Here is a 16781-nt window from a genome sequence, read left to right as displayed (position 1 = left end):
GGCTCATTTCAGAAGTGATTTCTAAGAGGCTCTTTCCAAGCCTCCTGAAAGGTTTAACTTCGCTCATCAACCTCACCATTCTCCAGTCAGGTGTGGAGGTGACCATTTGCTTTGGCTACGTCATCACCTCGGTCCTGGGAGTGGTTCAGCACGGATCTAGAGCTAAAAGCCAGACCAGTGAGTGCTGGCAAGGGCAGAAGGCTGAGGTGTTCTAACTCCTGCCAGTGCAGCAGGAGAGTCAATGGGAGATGGGAGTGCGATGAGAGTGTGCATAGGAGGCAGAGAAAAGGCAAAGGGCTTCTCTAGAGGTCAGGGTTTGGGGGAGCTGAGCTGGGTACCATTGACTGTGGGGTCAGAGAGGGCAGTTTTCCGACAGGCCATCAGCGATGGGTTGTTGAGGAGTGTGTAGGCCAGCCACCACCGGGCTCGGCTCTGCTTGAACTTGGCTCTGCTCGACGGTGCCTTCTTGGTCTGCATCAGCTGGATGCCTGGGCAGGAGAGGGAAGGGGGCAAGAACATCTCAGCTCCCCTCGCTGGGGATGCCCAGATGCCTTTTGTTCCTTGGTTAAAGCAGATGAGCCCTGTCCTGCTGAGGGGTACGTGTCCACTCACTGCAAGACCCAGCCCTGGGACAGAGACTCATCACACACCAGGCACAGGAGGCAGTGTGAAAATAGGACGAGTGGAGGGGGCCACCAGAGCCACAGCCTTCTATCATAACACAGCCTCTCCCCAGCTGGAGGACACGAGAGCTTACCTTCTTCTACATTGCTGGGCCTAAGCCCCGGCTGCCCCTCAGGCCTCGATAACTGCAGGAGCAACAAGCAAAAGGCTTTCACCACTGGGTGCGACTGGCTGACCTCGATTTTCAGATAGTGGCAGTAAGCGTGGTAGCCTGGGGGAATACAACCCACAGTAAATGCATTTAGCGGGACCAGAATTACCCATAAGCATGGACCACATTACCCCTGCCCCACTTAATGCTTCTCTCCTCCCTCCTCCCCTTGAATAAAGTGGAAGGTTATTTCCCCAGCACCACCTCTGCCATTGGCAGAGATGCTCCAGGCCTATAGATCTGCAAAAAGGCTGGCTCCACTCCCAAAGCCCCAGCAGCAAAAGCAGAGGAAGGGCTGAGCTCTCTCCCCCTGCTGACCTGGTGCATCTGCTGCCCTCCATGTGTGGGAGCAGGGTCCTGCCACTCCACATGCTGCTGAGCATTGGGGAGGCCCAGGTGCAGGGGACCCCAGTAGGGCCAATGCTCTGGGGATCACCTGCCCTTGGAGATGGAGAAGCAGGACCAAATAAGCATCGGGAGAATCCATTTGCTCCTGCTGCCCTGCCTCCTTCCAAACACAGAGCCTGAGGGCTGGAGGTGTCCCTCATTCACAGGCCCTGCTGGCTCCAGTTGACATGGGCACCCCTGTGCTGTGCTCCGTGAGAGCTTGGTGGCAGGAGACGAACCCATGAGCTTGAGGAGGTGCTGTAGAAATGCCTCACATGCTGGCTCCAGGTTCAGGGCAGTCTGACCTGATGGGGCTGGAGTCCAGCCCTTACCTGGGTCAAAAGTCTCCACATTGCGGTTCAGGAGGCTGATGTCCAGCTGGCAGAAGTGGATGGCATTATAAAGGGCAGAGATGATCATCCTCCAGAGCCCAGCCAGGACACCCACCAGAACATTAATGGGGAAGAGTAAGTAGGTGACTATATAGAGGGCTCGTCTGTAGATAAAAAAGAAGGAATAAGGGAGGAACACAAACTCCTGGTGGCCAAGGAACACAGCCCTCCCCTGGCAGAGGAGCCTCACACCAGAACAAGCCTCCCACCTTTCCTCCCTGCCTGACAGGCACTCTGTTTGGGGTGTCTCCATCTCATGAAAGAAGTGAACATCCTTCTGGGCTTTCAGAGAAGGGGCAGTATAGGGTAGCAGGGAAAACTTGGAGGCTTGGCCTCCAGCACACACATGGTCTCTATTTCATAGAATCATAGAATCAGTAAATTTCTCCTCAATGGCTTAAATATCAGCCACAGAATGACCCTGGGGGCTTGCAATAGAGGGTACATGCCAGACCAACTCCTACGGAGACCAAGTGAGCTTAGAGCAACCTTCGTGCAATGCTAGGCAAGTCATGGGAGGCACTGGAAGTGCCCTGGGCTAGGTAAAGCAGGACACTTAGCTCGATTTCTCCCTCTGATCTTCAGTAAAAGGAAACAGCTTAAGCAATCATGCCATGCTCGAGCAAGTTAACTTCTTAGTAACTTCTGAACTGATCAGACTGCAATCCTGTGGGCTATAAGGCTTCTCTAAGGTTTGTAGACAGAGGTGGTGGAGCAGAAGACAGAGATCCTGCAAACTCCACTCCAGCGAGAACAAGGCTACATATGGACCACAGCCTTACCTAGAGCCACCAAAGAATCCTCTCTGGGAGCAAAGCCGCTAAAAAACCCCTAAACCCACAGGCTGTCTCCCATCCATGTCTCTCAGAACAGACAAGGCAAAGAGGAAACCAAGATGCTGGAGCCGCATTTAAACCCACCACAAGGTTCCCTGGGTCCTGGGCCTCAGAAGGGGGCAGTGCTGCCCCTTAGCTTACCAGAAGACTCCCACATCCCCATACCTGTTCGTCAGCTCCTTCCGTAGAGGATGTTGCTCCAGGAATTGGTAGTGAGCTGCCAGATTTTGCATGATCACAGCAACAACCAGGGTCAGCCAAAAGGGCCTGGCAGGGAGGGAAGAGGCGAGTTGGAAACTGGAAGGGTCCCAGGCAGAAAACACCACCCCAGACATCAGAAGTGTCCAGCAGAGCAGAAGGAGCCCAAGATAAACTCTTCTCTTAACAGAGTATCCCAAAACTCAGGAGAGGTAGATCACTTTATGGCTCATTCATTGACAGGATGTCTGCCTGGGGTTCCTGCACCGGGAAAGATGCCCGCAGAACAGTCTCCCACTCCTCCAGCCTCTCCTCTGAGGACTGATGAACACTCACCACATGTTCTGAAGGATTTTGAAGAAGTACATGTTTGTGCCAGTTTGGAGTGGGATAACAAAGAAGAAGGTAAAAGCCACCGAGCAGATGAAGAAAATCACTTGCTGGATGAAAAGACCTTTGAGGGAGATACAAGAGGGAAGTCACTATGCAGGGAGGGAAGGAGAAGTGGACAAAACCATCATGTATAGAGCATAAAATGGCCAGAGTTACGGCTCTTCTGCAGAGGCCCTCTTCCTCCCTCTGGCTCCAGAACAGTTCAGACTGAAGGTGACTGGAGATGGCAAGTCCTGTTGGATTTACAGTAGGATTTGCACTGCCAAATCACTTAGGTTCATCAACCCTGCTTTCCAGTTCCATACCAAACCCACAGAGGCTGCTTGGACAAACCTGCCTGATTTTTGGGGCTGCACTATGCAGAAAAACCCAAATTAAGGCCGAAAGTGCTTCCTGGAGCCCTGGAAGCCACAGAACTACGAGCCTCCACTTTCTCAGGGTGCAGGGACAAGACCAGGCAATCACGTGATGGCTGAGCAACTTGTTTACAACCAGCTCGGTGTCCCCAAGCAGCCTTGCAAAAGGACAGAAGTCATCTCCTCACCTTGTTCTTATTGTTCTTACTCTCTGTGTTCATTTTTAAGCATGTCTTTCATTTTAATCCCATAAAAAGCCTGCAAGATCCTTACCTGCCTCCCCCCTCCAAATACAATGCTTTGCGCTGGATTTAATTACAAGTTCTGTCTTTCTTATCATGCACTGCATTATCTCCACAGAGAGGAACCATCTCTGGGGGCTGCAACAACGATTTCTCATCATAAAAATCAGCCTGAGCTGTGATTTCTAATCATAAATCACACCAGATCAGCAGTGACTCTAGTTCATTTTGCCTGATCTAAGATGGGAGCAGTTGGAGGCCAGGCAGCACATGGCTCATTCATTCAGCTCAAGTGCTTTACTATAATGACTTGAAAAATAGAGTTTTAAACAGGATTCAGATTCACAGCATCTGGCTGGAAGACGCTGCAAGCAAGATGGGCCAGCTTTGGCAGGGAAACCCAAATACAGGGTGGAAAAAAAGAAAAGCTGCTCCTTGCTGGCAAAGGCGTGCAATAAGCTGCCAGGAGAATGGTGTACACCAGCTCCTACCTTCACACCGATCTCTGCAACTGGCCTGCAAAACAGGTGCCCTTTTAGGAGTGGCAGTCACCAGCAGAGCTGGTGGTCCCCTGTCCTTCAGCAGTCACCTCTCCAGACCCCTCAGCCTGACTTTCCTATACAGGCAAGGGCAAAATGCCCCTTGCTGGCCCTGGAATGCTGGTACGGTCTGGAATTGCACATAAATCACAGCAAAGAGGGATATCCCTATGTTCCTAACACCATTGGGTACAGAAGCTCTAAAATACGTCCAAACCTTACCGGAGTGAGCATGGAGAGGATTCAAATCTCTTATTTTTTGCAGCCTTACATGGTCTGGCCACCTCCTTCCAGGACTAGGGAGACACTGGGCCAGGCTTAAGAGGGAGGCACTATGTAGCAAGGGACGGCTTGGCACATAAAGCCTGAGACCGGAGGAGACAGACAATCCTTTCCACAAGACACCATGACAGCTTCTCAAATCAAAGTGTTTGGGCTTGAGCCAAAACGACTTTTTTCTCCCCCTCCCAACCATTTGGTGTTCAGCATGGTTTTCCCTGCAGAACACCAGATTGTGTTTGGGGAAAGAGAAGCAAAAGCCCTCTGAGCTATCCCTTCTCACCCACTGCTGCCATGCCTTAACCTGCTGCCATTGCTGCCTCCTCTGGTCATCCCAGCATGGGGACCGCTGCTCTCCCTCAAACACCCTCCACACAGGGCCTCAGGGAGCACAAAGACAACCCAGGGGATAGGGCTGGAAAGCAGGATGGTGCTTGACTTCAGAGCAGAACACACGGGCAAACTTTGGCTCTGCGGCACTGTATAATCAGGACTGACTCTGGTGACTGGCATCAAGCCTGTCCCATGGGACAGTAGCTACAAGCAAGGACCACGGGGCAGAAAGGGGTTCAGGAAAATTGTGCATTTACCCAGGCAGGCAAAAGCAGTCTGGAAGCTGGCGAAGCCCATCCAGCAGACGACGGCTTGTCGAGAAGGGCGCAGGATGTGGGCTTTGTAGAAGACATCCAGCACAGCCCCTTGGTACAAAGCCTTCAGGTTGTTCCTGCAGGGAGGGAAACCGAAGGCCAGCTGCACCCAAGCTCGGTGCCAGGGAGCCCGCCGGCCACAGGGAGATAAGGGTGTAGGAGCGAGGAGGGGAAGCAGGAGCAGGGAAAAAACAGCAATCCCACACCCTCTTCCACAGCTGCCCAACTGGGGCGATGGAGGAGGGATGTGGGAAGCCAGGAACGCGGCTGGTCCCTTACCTGTGCATCACCAGGGTCCTCATCAGCATGGCAAACGTCAGCAGGCAGCAGAGCACCAGGGAGCAGATGTAACACACTGCATGGAGCAGGGGAAGACAGCCCCCATCAGAGCAGGGTGACTCGAGGGAGGTAAGGGCAAGCTGGTGCCAGCTCGTGTTATTTGGGGCCCTTGCCTCTACGGTGAGCTGCTGTTTGCCTCCTCCACTTTACAATCACAGTAGGACAGAGCAGAACCTTGGTCTGCCCCAGATACCCCAGCCTGTGTCTGCCCTGGGACAGGAGTGATCCCTGTCCTGTGAACTGAGTGTTGTGTCCACCCCACTTGGAGCCCAGCCTGGGCTGCGCTGGCCTCTCTGCCCCACGGCGAACACTGCTCGGCCCCAGGGCATGCTTCGTTTCATGGGAATTGCCAGGCTCGTTTAGAAAAGTAGCTCAAAAGCCGTGTGCACCATCCAGGAGCCTTGCATGGACAAACCCTTAAGCTTGACTTGCATCTGCACCATGCCTCAGTTTCCCTCCCTAAACCTGTCGCACCGTGGGGAGACCCTTCTCCATCTCCTGTGGGTAACATTGCCAGCACTGGTGAGACAGGCTCAGGGAAAGACGCAGGCAGCCTGGATAGCTCAGCATCAGAAACGTGACTGAGCAAGACGTCATAGGCCGTGCAAAGGAAAGAACCTGGAAAAATGCTCCTAGAAAAGGGGATGCAGGGGGAAAGCAAGCAGGAAGGGGAAGGAGGAAACACGGCAAGAGCAGTGGAGACATCAGGAAAACAAAGCCAGTAAAAAGGATGCAAGAGACTGAGTTGAGAAGGGCTGTAGAAAGGCCTCCTCGGCTGGCTGGACCCAAGGGCAAAGCCATTGGGGCAGAGTGGTCTCCCCAACAGCCCCGTGCCCCATCCCTGTCCAGGGCTTTCAGTTATCTCATCCCCCATCGCGGCTTCACACCAGGGCTTTGGAGCCGGGGAGACAAGGTGCCATCTGCTCAATTCCAGCACATATCAAAGCCCGCCTGAGCAACAGCAGCTGCAGCCCAGGATTACTGGCTCTCCCTTCCCTTGGCACTCAACAGCCGCTCGGAGATGCCTGGCACGCGACCAGACTCGTGCATTCGCCTTTCATGTCTTCGTGGCCCAGGTTTGTGCGGAGGCAGCTGTTTTTTTATTATTATTATTTTATTTTTTTTTAAACTCCCCAGCCTTCAAATGCCACCTGTGAGGGGTCGGGAAGTGCATCCCATTTTGCTCAGCCAGGGAGGCTGCGAGAAATTCAGCCTGTTCCCAAGGCAGCGCTCCAGCCCCCTCTGCTCGCCAGGCATCCCCAGGCCCCGATACATCTCTCCACGACTCCTCCAGGAGAAAAGCGAGTGCAGGTTGTAGGGGTGGGGAAATCAAGGCACGGCGCAGGTAAAAGGCTTGCGAGGAGCACACCTAGAGTCACCAAAACAAATGGGCTGCCTTGAATTGGACGAGCAACACGGTGGGGATACGTTATTTGGGAAGGGAGCAGAAAGGGAGCTTGCAGTGCTGTTTGGACCGGAGGAGGCTACCAGACCCTGGATTGAGGCTGGGGACAGCACCAAGCAGGGCTAACGTGAACAGAGCCACCCACCTTCCAGCGACCACAGGTAGTACTTGACAGTGTTGAGCTCTGTCTCCATGTCACCTGGGACCCCGCCAGGATTCTCCGAGGGCACCAGGCCAAACTGAACCAGCAGTATGACCACGTCCTTGGTCATTCCCGCTCGCACGATCTGAATGGTGGGGACAACAGCCACAAGGAGCAGCAGGGCTACCTGTGAGGGACATCCAAGTGAGTGGTATGCTGAGAAAGCACCTGCCCCCTTGCATGGGCCAGAGATGCTTTCCATCCTCCACCCCACGGAGGGAAGAGGACAATGGAGAGCCATGAAGCTCCACCACCAGTGGAGCTCTGCCCTGCGTTAGCGTACTGCTGTGGAGTCACCTGGTACACAGCGATCACGGACGTGGTTATGGAGAGGACGAGTTTCAGCGGGATCCGGAAACCTGCGAATGCAGAATTACGGAGAAGCCACGCTCTGGGATTGGAGGTGGGGAGCCACAGCCCTAGAGCGAGCGGCAGGTCTGTCCGTCCCAGCAGCCGAAGCAAACACCCAGGAAAGAGGGCTACAACAGGGTGGCCAGATACTGGCTGATGTTTCCTCCAATACTCTCAGAGCCTCCAGGGATTTATGGCCCAGGAGCCAGAAGTGCTTTCTTTACCCAGAGGCTGGCTGCATTTCCCTTCTGTTGGTGTATCCTCCCTTCCCACAACTCCATCGCACGCTGCGAGCCCACAGCACCCTGCGGCAAGGCGTCCCAGCAATCGGCTGCTGCCGGGTGCAGAGCCGCAACCCTCGGGTGCCACCTCCCTAGAGAGCCCCTGCTTCTGCAACGTAGAGAGCGCGATGAGCGATTTCCCAGTACTCCGCTACTGGAGATTTTACTAACTTACAATGTTAGCAAGCAGCAGCTGCACCATTACCTAAACCCATCCCTGAACCTCAGCATCTCCCCCATCCTGGCCAAGCAGGGAAGGCGCAGGAGGAGGCAGGAGCCCTGGCGCTGAGCTCCTCCCTTGTCCCGATGGGCTCCGCAGCTTGTTGGGGAGCGGGAGGGGGACTAGGACAGGAGGAAACTCCTGGCACCACCCTGCTCTGTCTCTCCACCCCAAGCCGCAACAGTTTGTGCGAGCCGAGGCGTCGCACGTGTCCCGGGCGGCAGCTGTCGTGGCACAGATGCTTTAGCGAGAGAGCCAAGAGAGGCATTTGCTCTCCCCTGGGGGAGGCAGACTGTTCGCCGAGCTGCTTCTCCAACGCAGAGCGCGTCCCGGGCATGCCCATACCCTACCTTCCCGGGGAGCGTAGACGTATGAGCATAGGTACGCCTGGACCCTTGATAAGCAGCTCTCTTCTATCTTCGTGGAACTGGGGGAGGAAGAGCAAGGAGAAGGTGAAAAGCATGTCTTAGCGTGTCTTGCAGGGGTTGGGGGACGGGGGTGCCGGGGGGACAGCCTATCCCCGCTGCGGACGGCAGGCGCCCGAGAGGCGGCCAGGCAGGGATAGATGGTGCGGAGGGCGCGCTCCAGGCGCGCGCTGGGGATGCAAAGCCCTGCCTTTGCGCGCGCGGTGCAGCGACTGGTGCTTCGCCAGCCCCCTCCCCAGGCATCCAGCAGGAAGCGGCTCTCCTTACCTGCCCTGCTGAGATCGTTTGGACAAGAGAGCCTTGAGGTACTTCTTGTAATAGCCTCTCTCTGTAACCTTAAGGAAAGCAGCAGTAAGTTGCCTCATTTGAGCACGGGACGCTCAGCAGGGAGAGGTGACCCTGCCTTTGGGAGCACCCCCCCTCCCCATTTTGGATGCTGCTTCCCCTCCGCCCCTCCTGGGGCCAGGGAGCTGGTGCCAAGCTGCCGACGACGGCGCATCTCCACCTCAGCCGGCAGCCAGCCCCTTGCACTGCTGTCCCGGTCCGGTCCCTCCCCAGCACAACGCCCCGGGGGCACCCTCCGTGCCTGGTGTAGGCCACGGCTCCCCGGGGATGTTAACCAAGCCCTAGTTCACCTGGCAAATCTGTTTTAGTTGTGCCAGTAGCAAATCCTCCAGTGCCCGGAAGGTGGGGAAAAAAAACCTGCCTTATTCCCATAAACCACAAAGCCCGAACCCAGCGTCACCAGTATGACACCTCAGCCAGAGAGCAAAGCCTGAAAAAGCTCGTTTCCACCAGCCAGCTTAGCGCAAACGCCTGGGGGTCACTTCAGGCCACACTCGGGCCGACAGCTGTTTTGAAGTGGGTTTCTCCTCCCCCCCTTCTCTCAAAGCCCGGCGTTTCCGAAAGGCCTCCGGATTATCACTGCCCACCTCCAACCTGCTGGGAAAACAACGCTCCCCCAGTCCCGGCCTCAATGGGACGCATTGATGCCTAAGCCTCTTGCGCTAAGGAGTTTACTCCAAAGATGGATTTTCACTCTCTTCAAATCCAGTAAGATAAACAGAGCTGCAAACTGCTCGTTCCCTTGCCATCAGAGGGCCCACGGGGACAGCCAGAGGGCAGGAGAGCTGAGGGACGGGGACAGGGGAACTTCTTCAATCCCCAGGCAGTTGAGCAGGAGAGCTCCGTGAACCAGCACCACCGCTCCCAAAACCACGCAGGCGATGAGGGACTACCAAGGGGGTTCCTCATGCTACCACCCACCCCACACAGCACATGGATCTATGCGGGTGTCAGAGGGTTTTACCTCCTTCTCCAAGGACTCCTCCTGCCCAGTGAAGCTCCGGATCAGCAGGGCTGGGTACCAAAGACTTAAAACCACGAGACAGAGGATAATAGGGACGTAAGAGAGCACAGAGTAGTACCTGTATACCTGAGGAGAAGATGACCTATTACATGTGAGACCTCCAGGCCTAGGGGTCTAGCCCTGAGCAGGGCCACGCGTGCGCATGGCATACCTTAACGCCACTTCTGCCTCCTTTCAGCGTGTCCTCGGGGCAAGAGATGAAGAGTGCCCCCCAAGACTTGGATCCCACCAGCCACAGCCTCCCACCTCCTTGCGGGCCACAGGGAGTGCCCAGGGAGGGGGACACGTACCTTAGGCGACTGTGGGCAATCCACCTTCTGCCAGATATGGACCACGCAGTGGCACCAGGAGAGCAGGCAGCCCACAAGGTAGCCAGCTCTATGCCTGACCGTGGCACAAGCAACCAGCGGGTAGTAGAAGGCAGGGTAATAGAGCAAAGCCAGGATCTTCCAGTACTCTAGACGGGAGCATGGGAAAAGAGAAGGGAAAACAAAACAGGCAAGGAAAAGAAGGAAGCGCTCTCAGGATGGATTGGGGTGAACGTGCGCAGGTTGCGCAGAGCAGTGGAAGATGCCATCCAAAGCTGGACCCTGGTGGGCCAAGCTAGTGCAAGGACGTTGCTTATGACTGCGCTGCCTCCTCCTCCAGGTCCAGCAGCCAGCCCAGGGCTGCGGTAGCTTCAGCCACAGCTCTAGCTGTTGCTGGTGCCTGGGGCAGCAAGGAGGACCTTGCTCCTGCCGTCCCTGGATGGGTTTGGCCTCCACCCTGTGATGCTGCTAGCACGTCTGAGCCAGCTCACTGCGGAGTTTGCTGCATATATAGCTCAGCCCACCCAGCCCTGCTGGCCTTCCCACTTCAAGCCAGCACTTTCAGAGAAGGGCTGCCTCACCCGGCGTTGGTAGGAAGGTGGTGTCCACCTTACTTTAGGGCCAATCCTACAATTCCGGGATGGTGCTCGCCCTTACCACGGTTGTGCTGGGATGAGTTGGAGATGAGAGGCAGGGGGTCACTGTCCAGCACCAGCACGCAGAGGAAGGAAAACAGGATGCCAAACACTGCAGCCACCAGCCCTCGGTTGCCCTCCTCCTCCAGAAAATTGGCTGGGCTGCAAAAAGGGGGCGGGGGGTTAGCGTGGCAATAAGACTCCATGGTGGAGGTGACCCCGCCACGCCAGAGTTGCTTTATCCCATACCAGCTGGGGGCTGCACCTCCACACCCCACCACCCTTTTGCTGCAGGACACCAAGACCTGGTGACAGAGGGAGGCTGAGGCTAGGACCCTCGAGGTTGAGACCCTCAAACTGGATACCGCAGCAGGGCTGAGGGGCTGGGTACCTCAGCAATCCCGGGATGCCATTCCAGCAGTTTGGGTGGAGACGCTTGCGTTTCACCAGCAAGGACAAGCCAATGAGCACAGCCAGCTGCCAGAAAAGGGGAAATCAGATCAAGGGAGCAACAAATAAATTGGGGGGGGGGGGGAAATGTTCTTGGTGAGGAGCCCAGACACGCTGCTGTGGGACAGGGGCCTGTTCTGAGACATCATCTCCAACCAGCACCCTAAACCCAGCCATCCCTGAAGCAGGAATAGTCAGGACTCAATCCTTGAGAACTTCCCATCGTGAACCTTGTTTGAACACAACTGAAGAACCCAGACTGACATTCTGCACCAATATTTGCATCTATACAGAAATGGAAGTGGCAGGTTACTGCTGTTTTCTAGTAGATGCATGACTGCATCTCAGCTCGGGGATAGTATCTGTGGTACTGGGGCAGACAACCCGTTACCCTGGTGTGGCAGTACAGGTACTTACAGAGATGGGTGCCATACAGGTGTGATAGAGTCTAGGAGAAACGGTGGGGTCACAGTCTGGGATAACACTGGGGAAAATGCTAGAAAGAAAATAAAGATGCATGGTCACATTTAATCCCACAAGGAAAGAGCAAAGACTCAGGAAGCCAAGCCATGGCTTCTGACTCCGCACCATGGAGTGGTTCATTAGCTGCTCCGCAGGCTTCAGGGGAAAAAAAAATCTTCCAGTGCAACTGGGATGCAAGTGCATTAGTCATCCAAGGGAAATCCACACAGCATGAGCCAAACCCTGCCGGCCACAGAGCATTCGGGTGGAGGGAAGTCTTCACATAGGGTTTTGTGGGGAAAGGCGGTGTTCCAAGGCAATTCCAAAGGAAGGACAAGGAAGACTGGAGAGATGGCTGGCTTGGATTTTCATGCCAAGATTAGAAGGGCCCTAAAGATCCACTTTTTGACTCAGCAATGATAAGCAGAGACTGCCAAGTCTCAAAAAACATTTTTATTGGGTAATTCTCCAGGTCCACACATGCCTGATGTTGCAGCAGAAGAGCCTGAGGTTTGACATTGAGAACCAAGAGCAGAGCTGAGCAGCCGTGGATGGGGGAAGAGATGAAGTCACCGTCATGGGACAGCTTTTACGATGAGGTTAGAGTGATAACATCTGGGAATGGCTCAGAGCCGATCCCTGGGCTCTGAGCAGCCCTGCACGCAGGCACTGCAGGAGGACACAGAGGCTGACCAGGGGACCAGCAACTGAAGCAGCAGCCATCCCTTACCTTCTTGGCAGCTGTAGCTGTTTTGTCCCCACTTTTTCAAGACACCCAGCCTGCAAAACAGCCTCCCATGGGCAATTCTCATTGTTGCTCACTGTTATGCCATTAAGGCCTCCTAAAGCACTATGCTTATTAAATGGCAGCTAGGAATGAGGTGGGCTGAACACGCCTTGTGGGGTGTTTCCACCCAAGCGCATCACCTCTCCCACGAGAGGGGGGAAGGCCAGTCCAGGGCTCTGTGCACCCGGCAGAGCTCCAGTGCTGCGGGATGAGGGTGCAGGATGAGGCACCGTTTGCCGAGGGTAGGTGCGTGCCGGGCCAGCATCCCCCGGGGTGGCCAAGGCCAGCCGAGCAGACAGGCGTTCCAAGCCTCACTTTATTTATTTGCTCTCTAGCCTTAATTATGTCCCCTAATCTCAGCTTTGCTGCAGGCCTCCTCCTTCACCCAAGGCCAGGCATAAATATGCCTGCTCACCTTCGTTAAGCACTGAGAGCTGGGGTGGGCACAGGGCCGCAGTGCGGCAGTACCGCAGATCCCTGCTCCTCCTGGGCGACGGGGCAGTGCGCCCTGCAAGCCCTCTAACCCCTCGTGCTGGTGGGCTCCCATACCACGCAGAGCCCGGTGCAGGGGCAGGACGGGCTGAACAACGGGAGGCAGGTCCCTGCCACACTGAGAGACGGAGGGCAAGGGTTTGGTGGCACCTTGGTGGCAAGGGACATGGCTGGAGACTCCCACTAGCGAGCAGCACAGGCTGATTTGAGAGGGAAGCTTTTTGGGGCCCTGCTCGCACAGGGCAGACCACCACACCCTGGACAAGGGGGCTGGAACTGATGGGAACACAGAGAGCGTCTGCAGAGAAGAGACGCATGGGGGTCCCAGCTCAGGATCGCTGGGCCCCTTCCGAGCACATCCGTGCCCACCTCACACCTCGAGTGATCAGTACCTAGCCGGGCCTGAGCAAACCTGGAGGAAATAAAGTAGCACCAGCCCTGTGATGTACCAGGATAGGGTCAACATGGGAACTCCCCAGCAGCCTCCTGGTCTCCGTTTAAGAGAGACAGATTCATTCTCCTACTCTCCTAGGAAAGAAGTAACAAAAAGAGGAAGAAAGGCAGGAAAGCCCAGTACCTGCAACCGGAGTGACCTGGCTTCCTTCAAACTCAGCTCGCAGAGCCAGATAGCAGAGTGCAGCCCAGGGCGAGCTGGAGCAGCAGGGCCAGGGGATCCAGGGTGGTCAAGCAGGAACCAGTGCTCCCAAAGAGCCCTTTACAGCAGCACAGTCTTGAGTTTTATGGAAGAAACAACCTCATGATGTGTTTTCATTTGCTAGTACTGTGGTCCGGGCGTGCAGGCACGCCCCAGCTCCAAAGCACAGTTCAGTTTCGGCAGGGCTTCAGCATCAAATTCTCTAGGCAGGTCTGAGTGTTCAGCCAACTGAACACTTCTTTTGCCATTTCTGGAACTGTACAATGACACCAGATTCAGTGTCTTTGCTGGCTTCGTTTTCCCTGCCCCCCTGAGCTCTGAGATCCAGCTCCTTAGGCAGAAGCACCGATTGGAGCCCTTGCTCAAGCTGGGTTTAAGCTTATCACCTTACAGGACAGGACCTGCATGGAAAGTACAGCCCCAGGCACTGTGGTAAGCCAGGCTGTCAGGAGGACACACGAACCTGCACCACGTGCTTTTCTCATCCATACGCCCTCCATGGCTTGCTGCAGCAGAGGAGGCCAGGAGGAGCCAACAACTGTTCTCACCTGCAAGCACCCCAAAGGTTCTTATCTGTGGTGTTGGCCATGGAGGGGAGCAGCCCTTCCCAAGCTGCTCACCAAGGAGTGCTCACCTGGGCTAGGCAAGGAGATTTCAAAAGTCATTTCACAACACAGATTAAGAGCTAGGAATTTTGGTAATAGCTGGGCAGGTCACCACTAAGATCAACTCTGTCCTCGCTCAGATATCAGCTGATTGAAGAGTGTGAAAGCCACCCACAGGAAGCTAAGTCAACAGAAGGACAATAGGTGCTAATAGATGGGCACCATGACCTGTGGCTTCTAGCTCTATCACCGGCCTTGCAGGATGCCTTCAATAAATTGCCCCTCTGTTCTGTGCCTCAGTTTCCCTTTTCTGTTGTGTGGTCTAACTGTTTTGCTTGCCTTCTTGAAGCGCTCTCAGCTGTGGGACTAGGAGCACGGAGTCTTCAGTCTTCCACAGGATGACCCCCAACACAGCAATGCCAGGGCTGGTGGCTTGGAGGGGCCTGCAAATGCTCTCCTGAAATACCTCTGTCCCAGCAAGCCTGTGCCCAGCCAGACGAAAGCGACGTTGCTCTTAGGAGCACGGCAGATCTCTACGTACGGAATGAGAAAAGTCTTACTAGACCCACTGATATAGCAATATGGTGAGAGGAAGGAATTGGACAAACTGTCCCGTGAGCCCAAAGATGCCGACTTTTTTGCCACAAAGTCCCTGTGCAATTCAGGAACACAGTCCCAATGCCACGGGCTGGAGTTTCAGCCTGCCTCTCTAAGCAGATCGGTGTGTGCTGCCAATTCATTTAGGCCCCTGCAAAAACCTACAAGAGTATCCAAAAGTCCAGATTATTCCTCCAGCTGCACTTATCACTTCAAATGCAGAAACACAGAGAGCCAGAATAAACTTTTCTTCAAGTTAAAGCTTTTGGAGGCTTCAGAGCCACCAAAATCAGACAGCCAAAGAGGAGCTCAGCCCTTTCCCGAGCAGGAGCCGGCAATGCGATCCATCTCCAGACCCACGGAGGAACCACAAGCCTCTGCGATGGCTCCAAATTTGGAGCCTCCATCAGAGCCACCCGGCTCTTCAGGCATCAAGGGTTTGCTTGTCACCTCCTTGAGGCAAAAACCTCAGTCCAGGCTGCAAGCACAGAGCGACCAGCTCAGCACAACTGGCCCTGGGCTGACAGCACTGCTCATGCAACAAGTTCTGGCCATCGGCTGCGACAAGAGGGTCAGGGAAGCTTGCCCCAGGCTCTGCACTACCCGCGGCAGCAGCAGCTCATGCCGTCGCGCAAAGCCGGAGGGCACCAGGGGCTGACAGGCAATGCCCTTTCCCCCTCTCCGTGCCGGCGTTGCAGAAGGGTCCAGGTCAACGCCACCGGCCGGGGTGGCCTGCGACACGCTGCCACGTGTTTCAGCCGGTCAGCTTTACATGCGGAAGATGCAGAAAGGGAGCCAGGAAGACGACTAGCGCTTCCTTACCCATCCGCTGCTCGCCGGGTCTGCCAGCCCCGGGAGAAACCGAGCGGAGCAGCTTCGCTCTGACTAACAGCACGACACGGACCGAAGCACTGCTGCTGCCAGAGGTCCCGCGGGGCTGGTCGTGCCTTGGATGGGGGGAAACTGAGGCACCAAAGCTGGTCGCACAAATTGCCGGAGGCGAACGGCAAAGCTCCTGTCTTGGTGACTCGTTTCAGGAGACTAAACCCCGGCTGAGCTGCCTGGGAGACGCTGCGGCGGGGAGAGGGGACGCAGCAGCCCCCGAGCGGCGAAAGGGGGTGGCGGGGACACGCGCCCCGGGGGCTCGACACTTACTCGTCCTGCGGCGCGGCCGGCTCCGCGGTTTCGTAGATGTACCAGTCCGAAACGAGGTCGTCGGTGCCGGCAAAGCCATTCTCCAGCAGGGAGCTGTGCACGTCCAGAGAGCCGTTGGCTGCCATGAACTACTTCTTCCTACCTCCGCCGGGCAGAGAAAGACCAGAAAAGAGAATTGGAGGCAGAAAGCTCCTCGCTCCTCAAGGGCTATAGGGGGGAACCCCCCACACCTACGCCCAGGCGGCCCAGGTACCCTGCGAGCACGTTCCGCGGGCCCTTGGGAAGGCAAAACCCAGAAGAGCAGCCAAGACTTTATCTTCTGGGTCACTCCCGCTCCTCTGCCCTTTTCTCTCCCTCGCCGCTTTACATCCCTCCCCGCAGCGGGGGGAAAGCGGAGGAGGAGGCAGGAGGGCGCGCGGAGGAGGTGGCGGGGGCGGCTTTCAAACTCCAAATAGCCGCCACGGAGGACCCAGCCTTTATCTGAACTGCGAGAGAGAAGGAACGAGCAAAACCCCCGCACGCGCACGCACATAATTTGAGCGCTCCGGATAAACCTCATTGGGCCCCGGGCTCTCCCTCCCCGCCATGGGATGCTGATAGAATTGGAGCCTTTGTTTGGGTTGTTTAACAGTATTTACGTGAACCACTTGAAAAACAGTGCAAGGGTCAAGTTTTGGCTTCGCAGCACGGCACGGGCTGTCTCGCAAAGCGGTAAGGAGATCGGGGAGGTAAGCGGCCGGCGAGCTGGCCCGCGGCCCGCTCCCTCGGCCGGGCGATCCGCACGCCCTGCGGACGTGCCCGGCGGGGACGCCCCGCGCCGGCTTCCCGCGGAAACCTCTGCCAGGATAACGGGGTTGGGGTTTGTTGTTTTTTCTTCTTCTGCAGAGGCTGAATCTGATCTTGAAGGAGCACCTCCCTCTGCCCGTCCCCACGCGCAGC

General features: G+C 55.9%; 1 protein-coding gene across 1 annotated transcript; it reads right to left on the bottom strand.

Annotated features, from left to right (window-relative positions):
* Positions 1-309: 309 nt before the first annotated feature.
* STRA6 (signaling receptor and transporter of retinol STRA6) lies at positions 310-15967 on the bottom strand. Its single transcript, XM_062583913.1, has 17 exons — positions 15843-15967; positions 11507-11585; positions 11031-11116; positions 10662-10801; positions 9987-10153; positions 9637-9762; positions 8595-8662; positions 8253-8329; positions 7348-7409; positions 6994-7177; positions 5384-5459; positions 5048-5181; positions 2985-3102; positions 2616-2717; positions 1555-1718; positions 758-895; positions 310-488 (listed from the first exon to the last, which is right to left on the bottom strand). The coding sequence occupies exons 1-17, from the start codon at positions 15965-15967 to the stop codon at positions 310-312; spliced, it is 2025 nt and encodes a 674-aa protein (XP_062439897.1).
* Between the last annotated feature and the right edge of the window lie 814 nt (positions 15968-16781).

Source organism: Rhea pennata, chromosome 10 (assembly GCF_028389875.1).
Source record: "Rhea pennata isolate bPtePen1 chromosome 10, bPtePen1.pri, whole genome shotgun sequence".
Lineage (NCBI taxonomy): Eukaryota > Metazoa > Chordata > Aves > Rheiformes > Rheidae > Rhea > Rhea pennata.
Note: the sequence above shows the minus strand (reverse complement) of the source record. Positions and strands in the feature narration are given on the sequence as shown.